At 45.8% G+C, this 25221-nt stretch overlaps 1 protein-coding gene across 1 annotated transcript in view; it reads left to right on the top strand.

The window, feature by feature from the left end:
- mrps18a (mitochondrial ribosomal protein S18A) overlaps positions 1-25221 on the top strand; it is a 164508-nt gene that overhangs the window by 22096 nt on the left and 117191 nt on the right. Inside the window, exon 4 of the mRNA XM_072500202.1 lies at positions 7897-8020. Coding sequence (XP_072356303.1) covers positions 7897-8020 — 124 coding nt within the window. The remainder of the gene's footprint in view (positions 1-7896; positions 8021-25221) is intronic.

The following is a 25221-nucleotide window of genomic DNA, read 5'->3' as shown; positions in this document are numbered from 1 at the left end:
GCGAAAAAGTCACTGATAGGAGTAGTCTATAGGCCACCAAATAGCAATATTATGGTGGGGCAGGCAATAAACAAAGAAATAACGAATGCATGTAGAAATGGTACAGCAGTTATCATGGGGGATTTTAATCTACATGTTGATTGGATTAACTAGGTCGGTCAAGGCAGCCTTGAGGAGGAGTTGAGAGAATGTATCCGCGATAGTTTCCTAGAACAGTATATAATGGAACCTACGAGGGAACAAGCGGTACTAGATCTGGTCCTGTGTAATGAGACAGGATTGATTCATGATCTCATAGTTAGGGATCCTCTCAGAAGGAGCGATCACAATATGGTGGAATTTAAAATACAGATGGAGGGTGAGAAGGTAAAATCAAGCACTAGTGCTTTGTTTTGTGCTTAAACAAAGGAGATTACAATGGGATGAGAGAAGAACTAGCTAAGGTAGACTGGGAGCAAAGATTTTATGGTGAAACAGTTAAGGAACAGTGGAGAACCTTCCAAGTGATTTTTCACAGTGCTCAGCAAAGGTTTATACCAACAAAAAGGAAGGACGGTAGAAAGAGGGAAAATCGACCGTGGATATCTAAGGAAATAAGGGAGAGTATCAAATTGAAGGAAAACGAATACAAAGTGGGAAAGATTAGTGGGAGACTAGAGGACTGGGAAATCTTTAGGGGGCAACTGAAAGCTACTAAAAAAGCTATAAGGAAGAGTAAGCTAGATTATGAGAGTAAACTTGCTCAAAATATAAAAAGAGATAGTAAAAGTTTCTACAAATATATATAAAACAAAAAAGAGTGGCTAAGGTAAATATTGGTCCTTTAGAGGATGAGAAAGGAGATTTAATAATGGGAGATGAGGAAATGGCTGAGGAACTGAACAGGTTTTTTGGGTCGGTCTTCACAGTGGAAGACACAAATAACATGCCAGTGACTGATAGAAATGAGGCGATGACAGGTGAGGACCTTGAGAGGATTGTTATCACTAAGGTGGTAATGATGGGCAAGCTAATGGGGCTAAAGGTGAGCAAGTCTCCTGGCCCTGATGAATTGCATCCCAGAGTGCTAAAAGAGATGGCTAGGGAAATTGCAAGTGCACTAGTGATAATTTACCAAAATGCATTAGACTGTGGGGTGGTCCCGGCGGATTGGAAATTACCAAACGTGACACCACTGTTTAAAAAAGGAGGTAGGCAGAAAGCGGGTAATTATAGGCCAGTGAGCTTAACTTCGGTAGTCGGGAAGGTGCTGGAATCTATCATCAAGGAAGAAATAGCGAGGCATCTGGATGAAAATTGTCCCATTGGACAGACGCAGCATGGGTTCATAAAGGGCAGGTCGTGCCTAACTAATTTAGTGGAATTTTATGAGGACATTAACAGTGCGGTAGATAACGAACGGGGAGCCAATGGATGTGGTATATCTAGATTTCCAGAAAGCCTTTGACAAGGTGCCACGCAAAAGGTTGCTGCATAAGATAAAGATGCATGGCATTAAGGGTAAAGTAGTAGCATGGATAGAGGATTGGTTAATTAATAGAAAGCAAAGAGTGGGGATTAATGGGTGTTTCTCTGGTTGGCAATCAGTAGCTCGTGGTGTCCCTCAGGGATCAGTGTTGGGCCCACAATTGTTCATAATTTACATAGATGATTTGGAGTTGGGGACCAAGTGCAATGTGTCCAAGTTTGCAGACGACACCAAGATGAGTGGTTAAAGCAAAAAGTGCAGAGGATACTGGAAGTCTGCAGAGGGATTTGGATAGGCTAAGTGAATGGGCTAGGGTCTGGCAGATGGAAAACAATGTTGACAAATGTGAGGTTATTTTGGTAGGAATAACAGCAAAAGGGATTATTATTTAAATGATAAAATATTAAAACATGCTGATGTGCAGAGAGACAGGCTGATGTGCAGAGTGCGCTCGTGCGTGAGTCGCAAAAAGTTGGTTTACAGGTACAACAGGTGATTAAGAAGGCGAATGGAGTTTTGTCGTTCATTGCTAGAGGGATGGAGTTTAAGACTAGGGAGGTTCTGCTACAATTGTATAAGGTGTTAGTGAGGCCACACCCAGAGTATTGTGTTCAGTTTTGGTCTCCTTACTTGAGAAAGGACGTACTGGCGCTGGAGGGTGTGCAAGGAGATTCACTAGGTTAATCCCAGAGTTGAGGGGGTTGGATTATGAGGATAGGTTGAGTAGACTGGGACTGTACTCGTTGGAATTTAGAAGGATGAGGGGGGATCTTACAGAAACATATAACATTATGAAGGGAATAGATAGGATAGATACGGGCAGGTTGTTTCCACTGGTGCGTGAAAGCAGAACTAGGGAGCATAGCCTCAAAATAAGGGGAAGTAGATTTAGGACTGAGTTTAGGAGGAAGTTCTTCACCCAAAGGGTTGTGAATCTATGGAATTCCTTGCCCAGTGAAGCAGTAGAGGCTCCTTCATTAAATGTTTTTAATATAAAGACAGATAGTTTTTTGAAGAATAAAGGGATTCAGGGTTATGGTGTTCGGGCCGGAAAGTGGAGCCGAGTCCACTTCTCATTGAATGGCGGAGCAGGCTCGAGGGGCCAGATGGCCTACTCCTGCTCCTAGTTCTTATGTTCTTATGTTATGGTTCCGAGTAGCAAAATAACTTTTGTGTCATGACAACTGGTGTGCTGATACAAGGAGCACAAGCTTGGTGGCCACTTCAAACACCTTGCACCTACTTTGCTGCTGGAACAGGCTGATGTTGGAACTCTTCATCAGCCAACCTGGAGGAAGCCCATCCAGAACCTGAAGCTATGGTCAGGGGTTTGGTCAGTTCTCCGCGAAAGACTAAAGCTGCAACAATTCTGACAAGCTCTTTTTGTCAATGTAACAAGGTACTACATGCCAAAAAATTTCAAAACATTTCGATATTAGGGCAAGTATTATTTGAACCTCGTTCAAATTGATACTTGAAAATGTTTCCCGTTTGCACTGGATCAGGTTCCGACTGGAACTGAGAAGGCCCAAATTTGTTTCACTCCACATTTATGTAGCTGACGACCAACTTTCAACCTGTGAGACTGGGAATGAGTGAATATCTCTGAGCCTACCATGCAGTGCGCTAATCCACTGGGGCGGGGTCAGGGGGTGTCTTTTGCTCTATAATGAGTGCTTTAAGTAACGGCTGCTCTGTGTAACAGAAACGGGCCCAGCTCACCTGTCTCAGCAGCATCATAAATCTGATCCAGCTGTCAGGACACGGCACCATTGCAACGGGAGTTCAGCCCATCTTTTGCTATTTCTTAGAATCATAGAATTTACTGTGCAGAAGGAGGCCATTCGGCCCATCGTGTCTGCACTTGTCCTTGGAAAGGGCACCCTACTCAAGCCCACACCTCCACCTTATCCCCGTAACCCAATTTTTAACTTTTTTGGACACTTAAGGACAATTTAGCATGGCCAATCCACCTAACCTGCACGTCTTTGGACTGTGGGAGGAAACCAGAGCACCCGGAGGAAACCCACGCACACACGGGGAGAACATGCAGACTCCCCACAGACAGAGACCCAAGCCGGGAATCGAACCGGAGACCCTGGAGCTGTGAAGCAACTGTGCTAACCACTGTGCTACCGGCTACCCCCTAATGCGATCGTAACTAATCTGCCGCCTCAACCCCATTTGCCTGCCTTGTAACCTTTAATACCCAATAATAACCTAACAAAAATCTCAAGTCAATTGCTCCCCGAATTCAGCAACTTTATTGGGGGGGAAAGTTTTCCAGGTTTTCGTTACCTTTTGTGTGAAGCAGAGATTCCTGGCATCAAACCTGAACAGCCTGGCTCTATTGTTAAAATACCGCCCCCTCCCCGGTCTCCGGTCGCCAGAAGAAATGGTTTCTCTCCATCTACTTTATCCACTCTTTCAGTCGTATTAAGCAGTTTAATTAGATCACCTCTTAACCTTCTATAGCCGAGGGATTAGGAGCCTAATCTTGAGAGTGCAAATAGAAGGAGCCGATGTATTTGTGTAAGAGTAACGTGCCTGCAGAAACAGGCCGCCCAAAGTCCGTGCAGTTCTCAGTGTGGTCCTGAAACAGGATCTGGTTCAAACACCTCAAGTAAGCCAATTGTTGCTTTCTTTACGGATTAAAGATTCCCCCCACTTCCCTCCCCTCCCCCGAACTCCCTTCACCTGTTTAAGCTATTGTTACACTTGAAGAAAGGCCGAGCTGGATAATCAATATTTACCTGCAATTCTGGAATTTTGGAAGTCTTTAGAAATTTCTCTTCCAGCTGGGGGTTGGCACATTCTCAAGAATGTGGCAGCCCCGAATGCAAAGTAAATGCAGTGAACAATGGGATCTGTTTCCTCGCTCAAATATCGGGTGCCGGACTTCCCTTGGCTTTCAAATTAAATTAGTATTTTACTGACTGAGCTCTGAAATTGTCTAATTAAAAAAAAAAAGAATTGGAGAGCTGGTCAGCAAACTTGCAGAGACAGGTGTCAGTATGTAGCATAAAGTGTGAGGAATTTACTTTCTCAGAGGTCTGCTAAGCTGCTGTGTCACTGAACTCCAGGCGGTGGTGGGCTATAGTTGGTAGTGGAGCTCAAGTCGTGGAACAATGAAGGGGGTCACAAACATATCGAAAGAAAGAAAATTGGCTGGGTTCAGGAAATGTAATTATGGGTGTGGTTTGCTGATTCTGGGGCCAGGTTTGATGGAGAGAGGAAGGTGATGAATTGAGTGGGCGAAAGTATGGTTGTAAATGCCTCGATGATTGCTGTGAAGTCAACACTAATTGGCTGATTTGGCAAGTCGTCGTTTCGGGATGGTAATTGCTACTTTTAAAAAAAAAATTTAGAGTGCCCAATTATTTTTTTCCTGTTAAGGGGCAATTTAGCGTGGCCAATCCACCTACCCTGCACATCTTTGGGTCGTGGGGTTGAAAAGGGGAGACTGTGCAAACAGAGAGTGACCCGGGGCCGGGATCAAACCCGGGTCCGCAGCGCCGTAGGCAGCAGTGCTAACCACTACGCCAGCAAGCCGCTGTGCTCATTGCTACTTTTGGATGGGGTATGGAAGTGGCTCTCCCTCATGTAGGAGGAGGGCTGCACAATACGAAAATACGAATTCGGACCAGGAGCAGGTAATTTGACCCCTTAAGCCTACTCCGCCATTTGATAAGATCATGCCTCACCTGATTGTGCCCTCAACTCCACTTTCCTGTCCAAACTCCCATTCTGTAATTCTACGTCACATATCATTCGATGGATTTAACTTGCTGGCCCCCCAAAACAGTTAATCTTAGTGGGGGGTGGACTGTCTCTTTTGGTTGTAGGCAGATTTCTCTGTTGGAGAGAGCGACAAATCAGTGACAAAGAGCTAACCTGGAAAGGCAAAGTACATCCTCAGTTTGACGTGAGCTTGAGTCAACTGGAGTGATGCACATATCTGTGAAGATTTGCACACATTGGATGATCCTGTCATTCGTCCAAAGGAAGGTAGTTGAGGGAAGAAGTTGAAAAAAGATGATTAGAATGATCGACAATTTATGGTGCAGAAATGAAAATGAAATGAATGAAAATCGCTTATTGTCACAAGTAGGCTTCAAATGAAGAGGACATTCAGCCCATTGTGTGTGCTTCAGCCAAAAATGTAATTAGCCGCTCATTTTAATCCCACTTTCCAGCACCTGGTCCATAGCCTGGCAGGTTACAACGTTTTCGATGCAGACCCAAGTATCTTTTAAATGAGTTGAGCATTTCAGCCTCAACCAGCAATTCAGGCAGTGAAACCCAGGGCACGATTTAATGGAAAAATCTCTAAGTGTGGTAGTGAGCGGGGACTGCCGCAAGCTTCCCGCCCCTGGAGCCAGTAAGGTCGTCACTGGCATCAAACGTTAATTGGTTCATTTAACGAGTCCCCAAAGGCTTCTCGGCGGAAATGAGAAGGGGAGGAGTTGGGGGAGGTGGGAAAGAGGGAGCGGCACATTTGGGCACACATGTACAACATTAAAAAACGTTGCACCCGGGAAATATGACGCCTCTAGCACTTCCGCAATGCGGGTCCACCACCAATCCCCCCCCCCCCCCCTCCCCCCCGGGCATTGTGGTCCTGGAAGCAACCCCAGTGCTTCATTGCCCGTGAGCAAAGATGGCTACTCACCTCCTGGGATCCCCGCAGCAGTCATTGCGCCAGCTTCACATTTTTTAACCGGTGTATTAATCGGCGCCCGTGTGACCACCTGCTGGGGAGGTGGTTAGATCACCGGAGGCTGTTAGATCGGGGGGGCCGCTCCTGTTAATCGTATGGAGATTGACTTTAAGTGGTGATTATTGGTTCCTCGCCACGCCTAGGCGGCATCCTGATTTCGCCAATGGGAGCGGGCCGGTTAGATCGGAAACTGATCGCCGCCCGACGCGGTTCTCGAATTTGGCCTCTCCCGCAATCTAAGACTACATCGTGCTCTCGCTCGAGCGCGACAGGCCGTAAAATCGCGCCCCCAGACACCCACCATCCTGTGGGTGAAAATGTTTTTCCTCATGTCCTTAATACTTAAATCCCCTTAAATCTATGCCACCTGGTAATTAACCCCTCAGCTAGGGGAAAACAAGTCTTTCCTGATTGCATCGATTATAGCAACATTTTATTAATTGACATTAAAAGCCTACCATGTAAATCCTTTATTTAGAGAATTTGTCAAGGCTCCAGTGGGACATTTTAATTCACAGTTGCCCCACAAATTTTCCTTCTCCGTGGAGTGGAACCGAATATTGCAGGACAATTGTTGAATTCCATAGAGTGAGATATATGTTACTTCAGTTTCTATCTCCAGTAAGTTCCAGATCTAACCTGCAGCAAGATGGAAAGAGGCAGAGCAGAGGCTGGGCAGTGTTCTGTGAGCAGGTCTCCAAATCTAGGAGAGGAGAGTGATTATTTCACCGGCTTCTTAGTTACAAACATAAGCTGTCGCCATCTTCCTCAAGCCATGTCCTTCAGTTTGTTGAAGTGACAATCTGTTGTGTAACTAATGAACTGTGCCTTGATTCAAGGCGAAAGTTAAATATCTATTACCCCAGATGTCTGTACCTCCCCAGTACGTGAGGGCATAACCTAAAAGTTAGAGCTCCATTATGAAGTTGGGAAGGCACTCTTTCATAGAATCATAGAATTTACAGTGCTGAAGGAGGCCATTTGGCCCAACGAGTCTGCACTGGCCCTTAGGAAAGAGCACCCCACTAAAGCCCACACCTCCACCCTATTCCCGTAACCCAGTAATCCCACCCAACCTTTTTGACATTGAAGGCAATTGATCATGGCCTTGATTTCTCGAGGAATTAAGGGCTATGGAGAGAGAGCGGGTAAATGGAATTGAAATCAGCCATGATTGAATGGTGGAGTGGACTCGATGGGCCGAATGGCCTTACTTCCGCTCCTATGTCTTATGGTCTTATGGTCTAAGATACCTAACCTGCACATCTTTGGACTGTGGGAGGAAACCGGAGCACCCGGAGGAAACCCACGCACACACGGGGAGAACGTGCAGACTCCGCACAGCCAGTGACCCAACCTGGGAATCGAACCTGGGACCCTGGAGCTGTGAAGCAACTGTGCTAACCACTGTGCTGCCATGCTGCCCAAATCCACTTCCTGCAATGTATTATGAAAATCTGCAACGAGTTGCCCAAAAGAGGTGTTTTAACAGGTCAGTTGGATTTTTGTTTGGCGAGGGTGTTACTGGTTATGGCAGTAAGGCAGGTTATGATCCTTGATCCAATTCAGTGGTGGAATTGGCTCAAGGGGCTGAATGGCCTATTCTTGTTCCTGTGTGAAGTGCATGCACCCCCTTTCCCCAACCCTCTCAATCACTTTGTGCTGCCTGGTTAGGAGTCAGCTAATGTCTCTTGTTGCTTCCCACCAGGACGTGCTGATGCTTAGTCAGTTCATTCGGTCAGATGGAGGGATGTTACCACGTCGGATCACAGGCCTCTGCTTCGAAGAGCATAAAAAGATTGAAATCTGTGTGAAGATGGCCCATCGAGCAGGTAAATCCTGTGTACATGCGCGTATTTGGGTTTGTGCGAGTGTGTGTGTGTTTTGCCTCACTTTCTTGTGAGCAACTCTGCTGTTCCTCTCTATAGTGAACAAGCAGGCCTCTGGTTCCACTGTGGTCTCTGTTCACGATTGCACGTAGTTCCCTGTGGATTGCTGCTTTCGAATTATTAATTCACATCCCTCGCCATCACAAGTCCTGTCTTCAGGTATTTTCTTTCACCAGCTCCTATGTAATCCCAGTGCCACACGCTATTTTTAAATCGCTTTCAGGTCCATGCCAGCCATGGCATTGCCCCATAAGACCATATGAAATAGGTCCATCGAACCTACTGCGCCATTCAATAAAATCCTGGCTGACCTGATTGTGGCCTTAAATCCACTTTCTTGTCTACCCACCTTAACCCTTAACTCCACTGTCAGTCAAATATCTTTCCGTCTGTCTTAAATGGGAAACCTTTTATTTTAATAATCTTTATTGTCACAAGTAGGCTGACATTAACACTGCAATGAAGTTACTGTGAAAAGCCCCTAGTCGCCACATTCCGGCGCCTGTTCGGGTACACAGAAGGAGAATTCAGAATGTCCAAATTACCTAACAGCACGTCTTTCGGGACTTGTGGGAGGAAACTGGAGCACCTGGAGTAACCCCCCCCCTTTGTCCCTTGTTCCCTTCCCCTCAAAATAAAAGTGTAAAACCGGGCTGAGGAGACAAAGCATTTTCCACTGAGGAACCATGATCTTCCCCAATCCTCGGGGTTGTACTTTGCCTCAAAGAACAAAGAAAAGTACAGCACAGGAACAGGCCCTTCGGCCCTCCAAGCCTGTGCCGACCATGCTGCCCTACTAAACTAAAATCTTCTACACTTTCTGGGTCCGTATCCCTCTGGCAGAAAGGACGTTTGATGAGGACTCGTCTACTGAGGTAGTATGGGCTGAGGTTAGAAACAGGAAAGGAGAGGTCACCCTGTTAGGGGTTTTCTATAGGCCTCCAAAAAGTTCCAGAGATGTAGAGGAAAGGATTGCAAAGATGATTCTGGATAGGAGCAAAAGCAACAGGGTAGTTGTTATGGGGGACTTTAACTTTCCAAATATTGACTGGAAACTCTATAGTTCGAGTACTTTAGATGGATCTGTTTTTGTCCAATGTGTGCAGGAGGGTTTCCTGACACAGTATGTAGATAGGCCAACGAGAGGCGAGGCCATTTTGGATTTGATACTGGGTAATGAACCAGGACAGGTGTTAGATTTGGATGTAGGTGAGCACTTTGGTGATAGTGACCACAATTCGATTACGTTTACTTTAGTGATGGAAAGGGATAGGTATATACCGCAGGGCAAGAGTAATATCTGGGGGAAAGGCAATTATGATGCGATGAGGCAAGTCTTAGGATACATTGGATGGCGAGGAAAACTGCAGGGGATGGGCACAATGGAAATGTGGAGCTTGTTCAAGGAACAGCTACTGCGTGTCCTTGATAAGTATGTACCTGTCAGGCAGGGAGGAAGTGGTCGAGTGAGGGAACCGCGGTTTACTAAAGCAGTCGAAACACATGTCAAGAGGAAGAAGGAGACTTATGTAAAGATGAGACATGAAGGTTCAGTTAGGGCCCTCGAGAGTTACAAGTTAGCTAGGAAGGACCTAAAGAGAGAGCTAAGAAGAGCCAGGAGGGGACATGAGAAGTCTTTGGCAGGTACGATCAAGGATAACCCTAAAGCTTTCTATGGATATGTCAGGAATAAAAGAATGACTAGGGTAAGAGTAGGGCCAGTCAAGGACAGTAGTGGGAAGTTGTGCTTGGAGTCCGAGGAGATAGGAGAGGTGCTAAATGAATATTTTTCGTCAGTATTCACACAGGAAAAAGACAAATTTGTCGAGGAGAATACTGAGATTCAGGCTACTAGACTAGAAGGACTTGAGGTTCATAAGGAGGAGGTGTTAGCAATTCTGGAAAGTGTGAAAATAGATAAGTCACCTGGGCCAGATGGGATTTATCCTAGGATTCTCTGGGAAGCTAGGGAGGAGACTGCTGAGCCTTTGGCCTTGATCTTTAAGTCATCTTTGTCTACAGGAATAGTGCCAGAAGACTGGAGGATAGCAAATGTTGTCCCCTTGTTCAAGAAGGGAAGTAGAGATAACCCCGGTAACTATAGACCAGTGAGCCTTACTTCTGTGGTGGGCAAAATCTTGGAAAGGTTTATAAGAGATAGGATGTATAATCATCTGGAAAGGAATAATTTGATTAGAGATAGTCAACACGGTTTTGTGAAGGGTAGGTCGTGCCTCACAAACCTTACTGAGTTCTTTGAGAAGGCGACCAAACAGGTGGATGAGGGTGTATATGGATTTCAGTAAAGCGTTTGATAAGGTTCCCCACGGTAGGCTACTGCAGAAAATACAGAGGCATGGGATTCAGGGTGAATTAGCAGTTTGGATCAAAAATTGGCTAGCTGGAAGAAGACAAAGGGTGGTGGTTGATGGGAAATGTTCAGTTACTAGTGGTGTACCACAAGGATCTGTTTTGGGGCCACTGCTGTTTGTCATTTTTATAAATGACCTGGAGGAGGGCGTAGAAGGGTGGGTGAGTAAATTTGCAGATGACACTAACGTCGGTGGAGTTGTGGACAGTTCGGATGGATGTTACAAGGTACAGAGGGACATAGATAAGCTGCAGTGCTGGGCTGAGAGGTGGCAAATGGAGTTTAATGCAGAAAAGTGTGAGGTGATTCATTTTGGAAGGAATAACAGGAAGACAGAGTACTGGGCTAATGGTAAGATTCTTGGCAGTGTGGATGAGCAGAGAGATCTCGGTGTCCATGTACATAGATCCCTGAAAGTTGCCACCCAGGTTGAGAGGGTTGTTAAGACGGTGTGCGGTGTGTTAGCTTTTATTGGTAGAGGGATTGAGTTTCGGAGCCATGAGGTCATGTTGCAGCTGTACAAAACTCTGGTGCGGCCGCATTTGGAGTATTGCGTGCAATTCTGGTCGCCGCATTAAAGGAAGGATGTGGAAGCATTGGAAAGGGTGCAGAGGAGATTTACCAGAATGTTGCCTGGTATGGAGGGAAGATCTTTTGAGGAAAGGCTGAGGGACTTGAGGCTGTTTTCGTTAGAGAGAAGAAGGTGAAGAGGTGACTTAATTGAGGCATACAAGATGATCAGAGGATTGGATAAGGTGGACAGTGAGAGCCTTCTTCCTCGGATGGTGATGTCTAGCACGAGGGGAGATAGATATAGGACAGATGTCAGAGGTAGGTTCTTTACTCAGAGAGTAGTAAGGGCGTGGAATGCCCTGCCTGCAACAGTAGTGGACTCGCCAACACTAAGGGCATTCAAATGGTCATTGGATAGACATATGGATGATAAGGTAATAGTGTAGATGGGCTTTAGAGTGGTTTCACAGGTCGGCGCAACTTCGAAGGCCGAACGGCCTGTACTGCGCTGTAATGTCCTATTCCCATCCTATTCATGTATTTGTCAAGATGCCCCTTAAACGTCACTATCGTCCCTACTTCCACCACTTCCTCCGGCAGCGAGTTCCAGGCACCCACTACCCTCTGTGTAAAAAAAAAAAAAAAAAAAACCTGCCTCGAACATCTCCTCGAAACCTTGCACCCTAGTAACTGACCCTGGGGAAAAGCCTCTGATTATCCACTCTGTCTGTGCCCCTCATAATTTTGTAGACCTCTATCAGGTCACCCCTCAACCTCCGTCGTTCCAGTGAGAACAAACCGAGTTTATTCAACCGATCCTCATAGCTAATGCCCTCCATACCAGGCAACATCCTGGTAAATCTTTTCTGCACCCTCTCTAAATCCTCCACATCCTTCCAGTAGTGTGGCGACCAGAATTGACACTATACTCCCAAGTATGGCCTAACTAAGGTTCTATACAGCTGTAACATGACTTGCCAATTTTTATACTCAATGCCCCGGCCAATGAAGGCAAGCATGCCGTATGCCTTCTTGACTACCTTCTCCACCTGTGTTGCCCCTTTCAGTGACCTGTGGACCTGTAAACCTAGATCTCTCTGACTGTCAATACTCTTGAGGGTTCTACCATTCACTGTATATTCCCTACCTGTATTAGACCTTCCAAAATGCATTACCTCATATTTGTCAAGACCTGACGCTGAAGGAAAAGGAACTAACGGAAGGCAGTTTGTAGGACATACACACGGGATAATTTATTTTGGGTGCAGAGTCCCCCCATGCTTGTGCCCTCATTGAAAATATGATGATACACTCACCGAAATGAAAGACAATGAAGTTAGCAATGGCTTTGAAACAGTCACAAGCTGCAGTGTGGTGGCTCAGTTGAAAGCTAGGCAGATGTGCGCAAGCAAATGGTCACCACTTATAACCCTGGTTTTCTAGGGTAGGATGTCAGTGCAGGGTTATCAACCCCCATGTCCAGGTGCTGACGCTTGTCTACTGTATTGGTTGTGAACTAATGATTTGATTGAGGAGGTTGTAGTCTTCATGTTAAATAAAGGAAAGAGTCTGTCATTGAAACTTGTTGAAATGTCACAGGTAGTAAATGGCAGACTGCGGAGAATGGAAGGCTGTTCCGTTTTGCTGCCGATTATTAGTCTCCAGCATGTCTGCAGGATCCAAAATGGATTAACACCAAAGAAAAAGGAACTGCGATCGCTTTAGGATGTGAATGTGTTAGCTGGAAGTATTCACCAGAGAAGCATGCCATTGGTCGAAGGGGGTTCAGCAACTGGCATTAATGACTGATGTAATTTGCTTGGGTTTTCTGGACATGTTGGTAAAGCTAAAATCTACACTGAAGGGACTCTGTTCCTGTAGAGACCGAGTGAGGTTAAAAACAAATTCAACCAAGTGACAGAAGAAATGGAAGAATGTTAATTTGTACAGCGCTTGTCACAACCTCTGGAAATAGGAAAATGCTTTTCAGCCCATGAAGTACTTTAGAGTTCTAGTCACTGTTGTAATGTAGGAATGTGGCAGCCAATTTGTGCACAGCAAACTCCCATAAACTGCAATGTGATAATCACCAAATTTTCTAAGGAGTGAGATTGAACTAAACCGCGATGATGCACCTTGTCACTTCAGAGCTGTTCAGTAGAGTTCAATTCTGAATTTGTGGTACTAAAAGTGCTCTGGGTAGCATTTTGGTTTGGTCACTGAGGCACAAGAAAGTAGCCAAACCCTGATGGTAACAATGAACTAGGAAAGATTTGAGTTGATAAATAAGAGGGGACCTTACAGCGCTAACACCACTAAATGAAGAAAGCAAAGGCCTGTGCTAAGCATTGAAGCTAAACCACAACGTTTTATACAAACTGGTACAATTTAGCACAGTGGTTAGCACTGTTGCTTCACAGCGCCAAGGTCCCAGGTTCGATTCCTGACTTGGGTCGCTGTCTGTGCGGAGTCTGCACGTTCTCCCCGTGTCTGCGTGGGTTTCCTCCGGGTGCTCCGGTTTCCTCCCACAAGTCCCGAAGGACGTGCTGTTAGGTGAATTGGACATTCTGAATTCTCCCACTGTGACCCGAACAGGTGCCGGAATGTGGCGACGAGGGGCTTTTCACAGTAACTTCATTGCAGTGTTAATGTCAGCCTACTTGTGACACTAACGATTATTATAAACATTTCCAGAAGCACTTTGTCATACAAAGAGTGATCTGTATCTGAATGGTCTTCAGGTCGGGTTGGTCAGGCCCACTAAAGAGCAAATTGAATGTTGTGATGGATGGATTGTAGGTATCTATGAAAGGCTAAAGTAGACGGACCAAATGGCCTCCCTTGTCTGTATTTCATAGAATTTACAGTTGTCATGTGGGAATACCTTTAAGAAATGGGTGTTTATTACTGCAGTGATGTCAGAGAGTGGGTGGAGCTGGGCTGTCAGCTTTTTACTTTCGTTTTAGGCTGTTTGCTGCATGGTGTGTTTTAGTTTCGTTTTCAGAGCTGGATAGCTGCAGTCACAGCCAGAAGGTGTATTAGAGTCGCTCTCTGCACTCTAAAGAATGTAAATCGATCCTTTGGTGATTTGAAACTAATAACTGCTCGCAGTAGTGACTTTAACCTGATGTGCTTCTGTTTAAAGTTTTTTTTTTAAAGTCTTCTGGATGTTTAAAGGACAGTTTACGGATTACTTAGTGTTGTATTCTTTGGGGGTTGTATTTGAATTAATGGTTACTGTTTGTTTTAAAAAGGTTCACTTGAATTCATAGAATAATCATTGTTTTGTTTAAAAAATACTGTTCCATTTCTGCTGTACCACACCTGTAGAGTGGGCCGTGTGCTCTCCATACCACAATCTATTAAAAGTTGTGGATCAGGTGAACTCCATGATACACTTTGGGGTTCTCTAAACCCTGGCGCATAACACAGAGCATAAGGATGCCATTCGGCCCGTTGAGTCTGCACCGGCCCTTGGAAAGAGCACCCTACGCCTCCACCCTATCTCTGTAAACCAGTAACCCCACGCAACCTTTTGGAAAGTAGGGGCAATTTAACATGGCCAATCCACCTAACCTGCACATCTATGGACTGTGGGAGGAAACTGGAGCCACCTGCAGGAAACCCACACAGACACGGGGAGAAAGTGCAAACTCCACTCAGACAGTCACCCGAGGCCGGAATTGAACCTGGGACCCTGGAGCTGTGAGGCAGCAGTGCTAACCACTGTGGCCACCGTGCCGTGAATTTATCCTTGTGTCAGCAATAGGTGCCAGTCGTGTGCCATAATCCCTCACACCTACTCCTTTATTGCTTTCCTGAGCAAAACTGCCCTGCCTTGCCCTCATTTCAATACTTTAACAAATCAAAGGATGGATGCATTCGATCCATTAGAGAGTTCGATTGTAGATCCCAGAGGTGGCCTTTCCCTCCACACTCCTGTACTAAAGCTTGTACAAGTGACCGAGGTGGATGTTGAAAAGTTCCCCTTGCGCTATTTGTTAAAAAAAACTGAAACTCCCCATCCTGTAGCCTCCTATCCAGCCACCCTCCCTCGACCAGGACTCCCAAAAGGAAAATTCATGTCATTGCTATTTGTGGGATCTTGTTCTGCATTAATGGCTGCTGTGTTAGCCAATGAAGCACTAAGGTAAGTTGGTTGGACAAATTAAAGCCTGCCATTGTTTTCGTACATTATTTAGATTCACCTTTGATTTGAAATGTAACTTATGAAAAATCTTTTGGTTTAAATCTCTTCCTCCTGCCCAATTTTAGAACACTACCCCCTTTTTCCCCCTGCCACCCCCCCCCCCGTCCCCCCCCCGTCCCCACCGCCGCTATTCCTGTTAGTAATTTAACACAAAGCTCATGATCCCGCCGTGTATGGGTGACATTGATGTCCAACAGTTACCATGTATTCAGATCACAAGAGAGAAATATTGAGTTCTATATTTTCTTTTTTCCACTCCTACCCATCGGAAAAGTTACCTGTTAACCAATGACCGATCATGTTATGTCAGGGTCATTCTGTGAACGAAGTATGGCACCACTTGGCTGGGCACGTAGCTGGCAAGTGGAGCACTTTCACAACCCAACTGAACAAACAAGGCTTTGCCTTGATATGGTGATACAACAAAGGCCTGTGGAACATAATGTACAATTCATAAAATTGTACAGTGCCTAGCTGCAGTACAGAAGGTAATTTCCTGTTTCTCTTCTGTTGGCACAAGGTACATCTCATTCTTAACCATCTGAGGAAGAAGACCAATGCAGGTCTGAAAATCAGTGACTATAGTTACTTGGGTAAACAGCATTGCCTGCCAGGGCTCAAGATAATGGGCGTTTAAGGCAAAAGTGCTTCCAGAAGCATTGTTTGACTTCAAATCAAAGCGGACATACGTGTGTTTGCTTGTCCTCTCTTATTTCTTTAATATTGTTATTACTTTGCTACATGACTTCCCAGCACGTTTGTTAGTTGGAGTGGTCATTGAAGTCATGATTTGTAGCACGTCCGCACATTTATTTTTTTTCTCTCTAAATCATCTTCCCCATCTTGTGCAGCTGACTGCCTAGCCCTGTGACTTCAGTCTGTAGAGGGCAGTTAAATGCGGGCAACATAGCATCAGAATGAAGATTAGAATAGTAACGGTCAACTCGGGTAAAAGCTAGGTGAAATTTCAGGGAGTAATAGTTACTGTTTCAACTCTGAAAGGCTGGGGTCTCTGTCCAGGGTGGTCCTGAGGACCAGCAATAAATTCCTAACCAAGGATCATAGAATTTACAATGCAGAAGAAGACCATTCAGCCCATCAAGTCTGCACCAGCCCCTGGAAAGAGCACCCCACCCAAGCCCACACCTCCACCCTATCCCCGTAACCCAGCAACCCCACCCAACCTTTTTTGGACACTCAGGGCAATGTAACAAGCCCAATCCACCTAACCTGCACATCTTTGGGCTGTGGGAGGAAACCAGCGCACCCGGAGGAAACCCACGCAGACACGGGGAGAACGTGTAGACTCCGCACAGACAGTGACCCAAGCCGGGAATCGAACCTGGGACCCTGGAGCTGTGAAGCCACAGTGCTAACCACTGTGCTACCGTGCTGCCCATAATGTGCTACCATGTCACCTGTGTATGATGTAAATTGGGGCAGAGAGAAATTTACGTTTTCCTGAAGATCATGTGGCGTAAGATTGTTGAGAAGGTTGGAAGTCGGCCAATTCGAAAAGTGTGAGTCATTTGAACAATTCTTGCCTCGGCGTTATTCAGTGTCATTGGGGAGATGGAGATAGAGACACTGGAGAAAGTGCAAATGAAGGTTCATAAGGATGACAGCAGGTAACAACCACCAGGAGTCACTGACTTCAACCTGAGAATGTATTAACTTTTCATTTCCACCGAACTGGCATAGCCTGCCACCCATTACAAAGGCAATTGCTATGAATCATGAAGGAGCCAGCCAGCACCCACAGGAGTTTTAAGGGTAACTCGGGGTGGGAAAAGCTTTGTCAGCATCAACAATATTCCGAATGAAGAGCAGAGAGCCTTTATTCATTCATCTAGAAAGGGTTACAATGGGAAGTGGAATCTGCATTGAGCAGAAGTTAAAAATAAATGCCTTACTTTGTATAAAATATATAAATCTTAATTTCTTTACATTGTTTAAACAATATGAGGTAAGACTGACCTAGGTTCCGACAGGGTATCATGACAACTGGCTTGGCATTAAGTGCTAAATGAAAGATAGTTGTGAGTAAATTGGCACTGCCATACTAGCATGGTTCAGTAACCTCCCAGGCCTCTTATCGTTTCTCATCTGAACCCATTTGTAGTCCTCAAAGGAAATATAACCTTCTTTTGTAATTGGATATCAGGATACAATTTGTGTTGTAGTTCCCACCCACAAAGGGCAGAACACCTGTCGTGGAGTTTTTTTAGTTGTATTTGTTTGCGCCTGGCAGGGTTACCATAAATATTGGATGTTGTAGCCACAATGATACATCATTTAAGCTCACCAGTGAGCAACTTGTATGGTCTGGACACAGGGGTTCAGTGAGAGACCACAATCATTTTGAGCTGGCATTGGAAAATCTCAAATGTTTAAGAGGAGAGTTGCCTAATTTACAATATAAGAAATGGCCAGAGTAGGCCATTCCGCCCCTCGAGATCGCTCCATCATTCAGTACGATCATGGCTGACCTCCACTCAACTCCCCTGCCCCCGATCACCACATCACATGATTCCCTTAAGTTCAGCCTTGAATATACTCAAATACTGAGTACCCCCGCCTTCTGGGGTAGGAATTCCAAAGATTCAAAACCCTCTGGGCGAAGACATTTCTCTTCATCTCATAGAACTTGCAATGCAGAAGGAGGCCATTTGGCCCAACGAGTTTGCACTGGCCCTTGGAAAGAGCACCCTACTCAAGCCTACATCTCCACTCTATCCCAGTAACCCCACCTGACGTTTTGGACACGAAGGGCAATTTATCATGGCCAATCCACCTAACCTGCACATCTTAGGACCGCGGGGGGAAACCAGAGCACCCGGAGGAAACCCACGCAGACATGGGTAGAAGGTGCAAACTCCACACAGTCACCCGAGGCCGGAATTGAACCTCGGACCCTGGAGTTGTGAGGCAGCAGTGCTAACCACCGTGCCACCCACAGTCCTGAGTGGGACCTCTAGATCGAGGCCCTCCACAGGTACAGCAAGCAATTAGGAAGGAATGCTGGCCTTTAGTAAGGCAATTAGAGTCAAGAAGTCTTGCTGCAATAGTGCAGCGTTTTGGGGAGACTACACTGGAGTACTGTGCACAGTTTTGGTCTCCGTACACAGGGAAGAATATACTTGTCATGCGGGGGTGCAGTGAACACACACAAGATTAATTCCAGACTGGAGAGGATTAACATAGAACAGTACAGCACAGAACAGGCCCTTCGGCCCTCGATGTTGTGCCGAGCATTGTCCGAAACCAAGATCAAGCTTTCCCACTCCCTGTCATTCTGGTGTGCTCCATGTGCCTGTCCAATAACCGCTTGAAAGTTCCTAAAGTGTCCGACTCCACTATCACAGCAGGCAGTCCATTCCACACCCTAACCACTCTCTTAGTAAAGAACCTACCTCGGACATCCCTCCTATATCTCCCACCATGAACCTCATAGTTATGCCCCCTTGTAACGGCTACATCCACCCGAGAAAATAGTCTCTGAACGTCCACTCTATCTATCCCCCTCATTATCTTATAAACTTCTATTAAGTCGCCTCTCATCCTCCTCCGCTCCAAAGAGAAACGCCTTAGCTCCCTCAACCTTTCCTCATAAGACCTATCCTGCAAACCAGGCAGCATCCTGGTAAATCTCCTTTGCACCCTCTCCAATGCTTCCACATACTTCCTATAATGAGGTGACCAGAACTGCACACAATACTCCAAATGTGGTCTCACCAGGGTCATGTATAGTTGCAGCATAACCCCGTGGCTCTTAAACTCAAGCCCCCTGTTAATAAACGCTAACACACTATAAGCCTTCTTCACAGCTCTATCCACTTGAGTGGCAACCTCCAGAGATCTGTGGACATGAACCCCAAGATCTCTCTGTTCCTCCACATTCCTCAGAACCCTGCCGTTGACCCTGTGATCCACATTCAAAATTTTTCTACTAAAATGATTCACCTCGCACTTATCAGGGTTAAACTCCATCCGCCATTTTTCGGCCCAGCTCTGCATCCTATCAATATCTCTTTGCAGCCTACAACAGCCCTCCACCTCATCCACTACTCCACCAATCTTGGTGTCATCAGCAAATTTACTGACCCACCCTTCAGCCCCCTCCTCCAAAACATTGATAAAAATCTCAAATAGCAGAGGACCCAGCACTGATCCCTGTGGTACATCGCTGGTAACTGGTCTCCAGTCTGAAAATTTTCCATCCACCACCACCCTCTGTCTTCTATGTGATAGCCAGTTATTTATCCAATTGGCCAAATTTCCCTCTATCCCACACCTCTTTACTTTCTTCATGAGCCGACCATGGGGAACCTTATCAAACGCCTTACTAAAATCCATGTATACGACATCAACTGCTCTACATTCATCTACACACTTAGTTACCTCCTCAAAGAATTCAGTCAAATTTCTGAGGCAAGACCTACCCTTCACGAATCCGTGTTGACTATCCTGGATTAAGCTGCATCTTTCCAAATGGTCATAAATCCTATCCTCCAGGACCTTTTCCATTATCTTCCCGACCACCGAAGTAAGACTAACTGACCTATAATTACCAGGGTCATTCCTATTCCCTTTCTTGAACAGAGGAACAACATTTGCCACTCTCCAGTCCTCTGGCACTATCCCCGTGGACAGCGAGGACCCAAAGATCAAAGCCAAAGGCTCTGCAATCTCATCCCTTTCCTCACAAAGAATCCTTGAGTATATCCCATCTGGCATCTGGCCCAGGGGACTTGTCGACCCTCTGGTTTTTCAAAATTGCTAATACATCCTTCCTCAGAACATCTACTTCCTCCAGCCTACCCGCCTGAATCACACTCTCATCCTCAAAAACATGGCCCCTCTCCTTTGTGAACACTGAAGAAAAGTATTCATTCAACGCCTCTCCTATTTCTTCTGACTCCATGCACAAGTTCCCACTATTGTCCTTGACCGGCCCAAACCTCACCCTGGTCAGTTGTCCGATGTGGAGAGATTGCGTAGAATTAGCCTATATGCGCTAAAGATTTGAAGATTGCGTGTGATATCACTGTAACAAAAAATAATTCTGAGTGTGCTTGACAGGGTCGATGCTCAGAGACTTGAATTATGAAGAGGGACGAGGGAAATCTAGGATCTGCATGAGAACAAAGAAGGTTAAGATCAGGGTATTCAAAGCTGAGAGGATTTGATGGACTAAATTGGGTAATGTTATTACCACTGGTTATTGAGTCAGTGACTAAAGGCTGTAAATTTAATATCATCACCAAAAATGATAAAGGGACAGTCTAGTAGTTGTTTTCGAAAACGGTGATGCTCCAGACATGGAATGCCCTACCAAAAATAGTGGAAACAAAGTCCACGATAGCTTTCAAACTGGAAGGCTCCTTTGGGGAGCCGGATGTCTGAATGACCACTTCCTGTGCTGTTTAATAAAGTAAACATCGAACAGGCTTGTGTCACAGTTTGCAGAATTTTGAGTATTTAGCAAGAGACATCTTAATGTTGTCCACCTTTACAGCTTGACTTCTGCAAATCAAAGTCCGAGACCTTAAACAAGAATCAGAAATGTGATCGTCCTCCGTCCTGTGGACTTGCCCCAGTCACCAAATGCACCTCTGGTTGATTAGTGCGTACAAACTGTGAAGCTCTGCCTTACGGAGGGTGATTTGTGATGGAATAGCCGGAGCCAGTCTACAACTGGGACGCCCATAGCTCCGCTCCAGGGAGGCTTGCAAATGTGACATAAAGGCCCTAAACGTCGATGCCCATACATGGGAATCACTAGCTGATGACAGACCAAAATGTCGACACTACCCGTGGACCGCCGTGTAACACCATGATGAACACTGGCTACAGCAGGTTGGCAACAGACACCAATGCCAAAAATAACAAGCCACAAAGACACTTTGTAGCTTTATGTGCAGCATTTTTAGCAGAACCTTCCTCCTGATGCTTGGCCATTTTAGCCATCAGCAAAGGTGTGCCGTATCGTCATTGAGTTTTACAGAAAGAGGCCCTTTGGTCCGTCATGCCTGCGCTGGCCATCAAGCCTATCTATTCCAATCCCAGTTTCTAGCACTTGGTCTGTGGCCTTGTATGCTGTGATGTATGAAGTGCTCATCTAAATACTTCCTAAAAAGTAGGACGGTTCCGGCCTCCAACACCCTTTCAGGCAGTGAGCTCCAGATTACCAGATTTTTCCTCAAATCTCCTATACCTTACCTTAATTCTATTCCCCCTGGTTATCGACCCCTCTTCTATGGGGAAAAGTTACTCCTATCTGCCCTGTCTATGCCCCTCATAATTTTGTACACCTCAATCAGGTCCCCCCTCAGCCTTCTCTGCTCCAAGGAAAACATCTCCAGCCAATCCAGTCTCTGTTCATAGCTGAAACGCTTCAGCCCAGGCACATCCTGGCGAATCACCTCTGCATCCTTTCTAGTGCAATCACATCCTCTCTATTGTGTGACGATCAGAACTGCGCACAGTACTCTAGCTGAAGCCTAACCAGCTCCATTATAACCGCCTCTGGCCTCCATTGGCAAATCGGGTTAAGGAAAATCCCAAGGCTTTTTACACGTACATAAAAAACAAGAGGGTAGCCAGGGAAAGGGTTGGCCCACTGAAGGATAGGCAAGGGAATCTATGTGTGGAGCCAGAGGAAATGGGCGAGGTACTAAATGAATACTTTGCAGCAGTATTCACCAAAGAGAAGGAATTGGTGGATGTTGAGTCTGATGTCCCGGTGGACTGGAGAATAGCCAATGTTGTTCCTTTGTTTAAGAAGGATAGCAAGGATAATCCAGAGACCTACAGGCCGGTGAACCTTACGTCAGTGGTAGAGAAATTACTGGAGAGAATTCTTCGAGACAGGATCTACTCCCATTTGGAAGCAAATGGACGTATTGGTTTTGTGAAAGGGAGGTTGTGTCTCACTAACTTGATAGAGTTTTTCGAGCAGGTCACAAAGATGATTAATGCAGGTAGGGCAGTGGATGTTGTCTACATGGACTTCAGTAATGCCTTTGACAAGGTCCCTCATGGCAGACTGGTACAAAAGGTGAAGTCACACGGGATCAGGGGTGAGCTGGCAAGATGGATACAGAACTGGCTAGGTCATCGAAGGCAGAGAGTAGCAATGGAAGGGTGCTTTTCTGATTGGAGGGCTGTTACTAGTGGTGTTCCGCAGGGATCAGTGCTGGGACCTTTGCTGTTCGTAGTATATATAAATGATTTGGAGGAAAATGTAACTGGTCTGATTAGTAAGTTTGCAGATGACACAAAGGTTGGTGGAATTGCGGATAGCGATGAGGACTGTCAGAGGATACAGCAGGATTTAGATCGTTTGGAGACTTGGGCGGAGAGATGGCAGATGGAGCTTAATCCGGACAAATGTGAGGTTATGCATTTTGGAAGGTCTAATGCAGGTAGAGAATATATAGTGAATGGTAGAACCCTCAAGAGTATTGACAGTCGGAGAGATCTAGGTGTACAGGTACACAGGTCACTGAAAGGGGCAACACAGGTCACTGAAAGAGGCATCACAGGTCACTGAAAGGGGCATCACAGGTAGAGAAGGTAGTCAAGAAGGCATACGGCATGCTTGCCTTCATTGGCCGGGGCATTGAGTATAAGAATTGGCAAGTCATGTTGCAGCTGAAAAGAACCTTAGTTAGGCCACACTTGGAGTATAGTGTTCAATTCTGGTCGCCACACTACCAGAAGGATGTGGAGGCTTTAGAGGGCGCAGAAGAGATTTACCAGGATGTTGCCTGGTATGGAGGGCATTAGCTATGAGGAGAGGTTGAATAAACTCGGTTTGTTCTCACTGGAACGACGGAGGTTGAGGGGTGACCTGATAGAGGTCTACAAAATTATGAGGGGGAATAGACAAAGTGGACAGTCAGAGGCTTTTTCCCCAGGGTAGAGGGGTCAATTACTATGGGGCATAGGTTTAAGGTGCGAGGGGCAAGGTTTAGAGTAGATGTACGAGGCAAGTTTTTTACACAGAGGGTAGTGGGTGCCTGGAACCCGCTGCCGGAACAGGTGGTGGAAGCAGGGACAATAGTGACGTTTAAGGGGCATCTTGACAAATACATGAATAGGATGGGAATTGAGGGATACGGACCCCGGAAGTGCAGAAGATTTTAGTTTAGATGGGCAGCATGGTCGGCACAGGTTTGGAGGGCCGAAGGGCCTGTTCCTGTGCTGTACTTTTCTTTGTTCTTTGTTCCTTGCTCTTATATTCTACGCCTCGGCTAATAAAGCCAAGTATCCCATATGCCGCCTTAACCACTTTATCTTCCAGTCCTGCTACCTTCGAGGATCTTTGGACATGCACCTCGATGTCCCTCTGGTCTTCTACTTCCTAGCGTCAGACCGTTCATTCTGTATTCCTCTGCCTTGTTAATCTTGAAATCCCTCGATCTGAAATGAAGCTCTTTGCAGCAATTCATCATTGATGGAAGAATGCTGGCTGACCAGTCAAAAAAGTTGACAAAATTGAATGTTAAAAATTTGAGCTTGGAGTGAGTTGAGGGAAGGACGAAGTCGGCAGATGCAGAGGAACAGCCCCATCTGGAAGTTCCCCTCCAAACCGTACACCATCCTGACTTGCAACTAGATCGCCATTCCCTTGCTGGTTCAAAATCCTGGGACTCGCACCCTAACAGCACTTTGGGTGTACCTACAGCCAGGTGGGCTGCAGAATTCTCAGAAGGCGGCGCGCCACCATCTTCTCCAAGGCCAATTACAAACGCACAGTGTCCAAACACTATGGACGGAAAATGGTGTAAGTATGGGATAGGTTTGTTTGCATTAGTCCCAAGTGTGTGTTGCACAGTCTCAGCTTTGATTTGTGTCGGCGTCAAGCATCCCAAACCTCTCGGAGAGTAATCCAACTCTTCGAGCAAACCACACACATCTATTGAGGGAGGATGGGTTCATACCAAGGAAGACACACATGACCAAAGCGATGCAGCCAAGAGCCACTCCTTTGACTTCATACTGGATCTTCACACTCCCTACCATATTTTTCTGATAATCTTTATTGTCGCAAGTAGGTTTACGTTAACACTGCAATGAAGTTACTGTGAAAAGCCCCTAGTCGCCACATTCCGGCGCCTGTTCGGGTACACAGAGGGAGTATTCAGAATGTCCAATTCACCTAACAGCACGTCCTTCGGGACTTGTGGGAGGAAACCGGAGCATCCGGAGGAAACCCACGCAGACACTGGGAGAACGCGCAGACTCCGCACAGACTGTGACCCAAGCTGGGAATGGAACCTGGGACCCTGGCACTGTGAAGCAACAGTGCTAACCACTGTGCAACCATGCTGCCCTCCAGGATCCAGAATCTGGATGACATTAAATGACTATTCAGATAGGCACAAGCAGCTTATCTTTACGCTGTCCTGTAAATTCTGTGTTGAGGGTGTATAACAATATTGTATCCGTATGAAAACAAGTGAATGTTTTTTATTGGGATGGAAGTGAGAGGTTTTGTAAATATTTAATGCATCCAGCACGTTTTATACTTCGGAGTTTTGGTCGCTGCACGCTTGCCAATTTTTCTGTTTCAATTTGCAAACGTGTTTGTGCTTTTTCTTCATGTAAAGACGGGACAAGAGAAATGAGAGTTAATTTGAGAATCTGGCAGTAAGGAAGTGGGGATGGGGAGAGGAGTGGTGCAGAGATGATGGAAAGCTTTTTAAAACCCTGACCTCTATGCCTATTCTGCTAACACAGGAATGTCAGGAACCCCCAGTCCCCATCTCACCCAGATCAGAAAAGACCTGCTGAGCGAGTTCTCTTGCTAAATAAACATGCAGAATTGATTCAAAAACGGGTGAAACATGCCCTCTAGAGGAAGCTCTTATGGCAACAAAGGAAAAGGGCTTCCGTGTCTTCTTGGTACATTTCTGGCAATCTCAAAACCTTAACTATTAAAGGGAAAAAGGAATAAGGTTTGCATAATACCTTTTAATTTCTCTGGGTATCTCAAAAGTACTTCACAACTAATGAAGTATATTGAATATTGAGCCAGGATTG

Source organism: Scyliorhinus torazame, chromosome 4 (assembly GCF_047496885.1).
Source record: "Scyliorhinus torazame isolate Kashiwa2021f chromosome 4, sScyTor2.1, whole genome shotgun sequence".
In the NCBI taxonomy this organism is placed as follows: Eukaryota; Metazoa; Chordata; class Chondrichthyes; order Carcharhiniformes; family Scyliorhinidae; genus Scyliorhinus; species Scyliorhinus torazame.
Note: the sequence above shows the minus strand (reverse complement) of the source record. Positions and strands in the feature narration are given on the sequence as shown.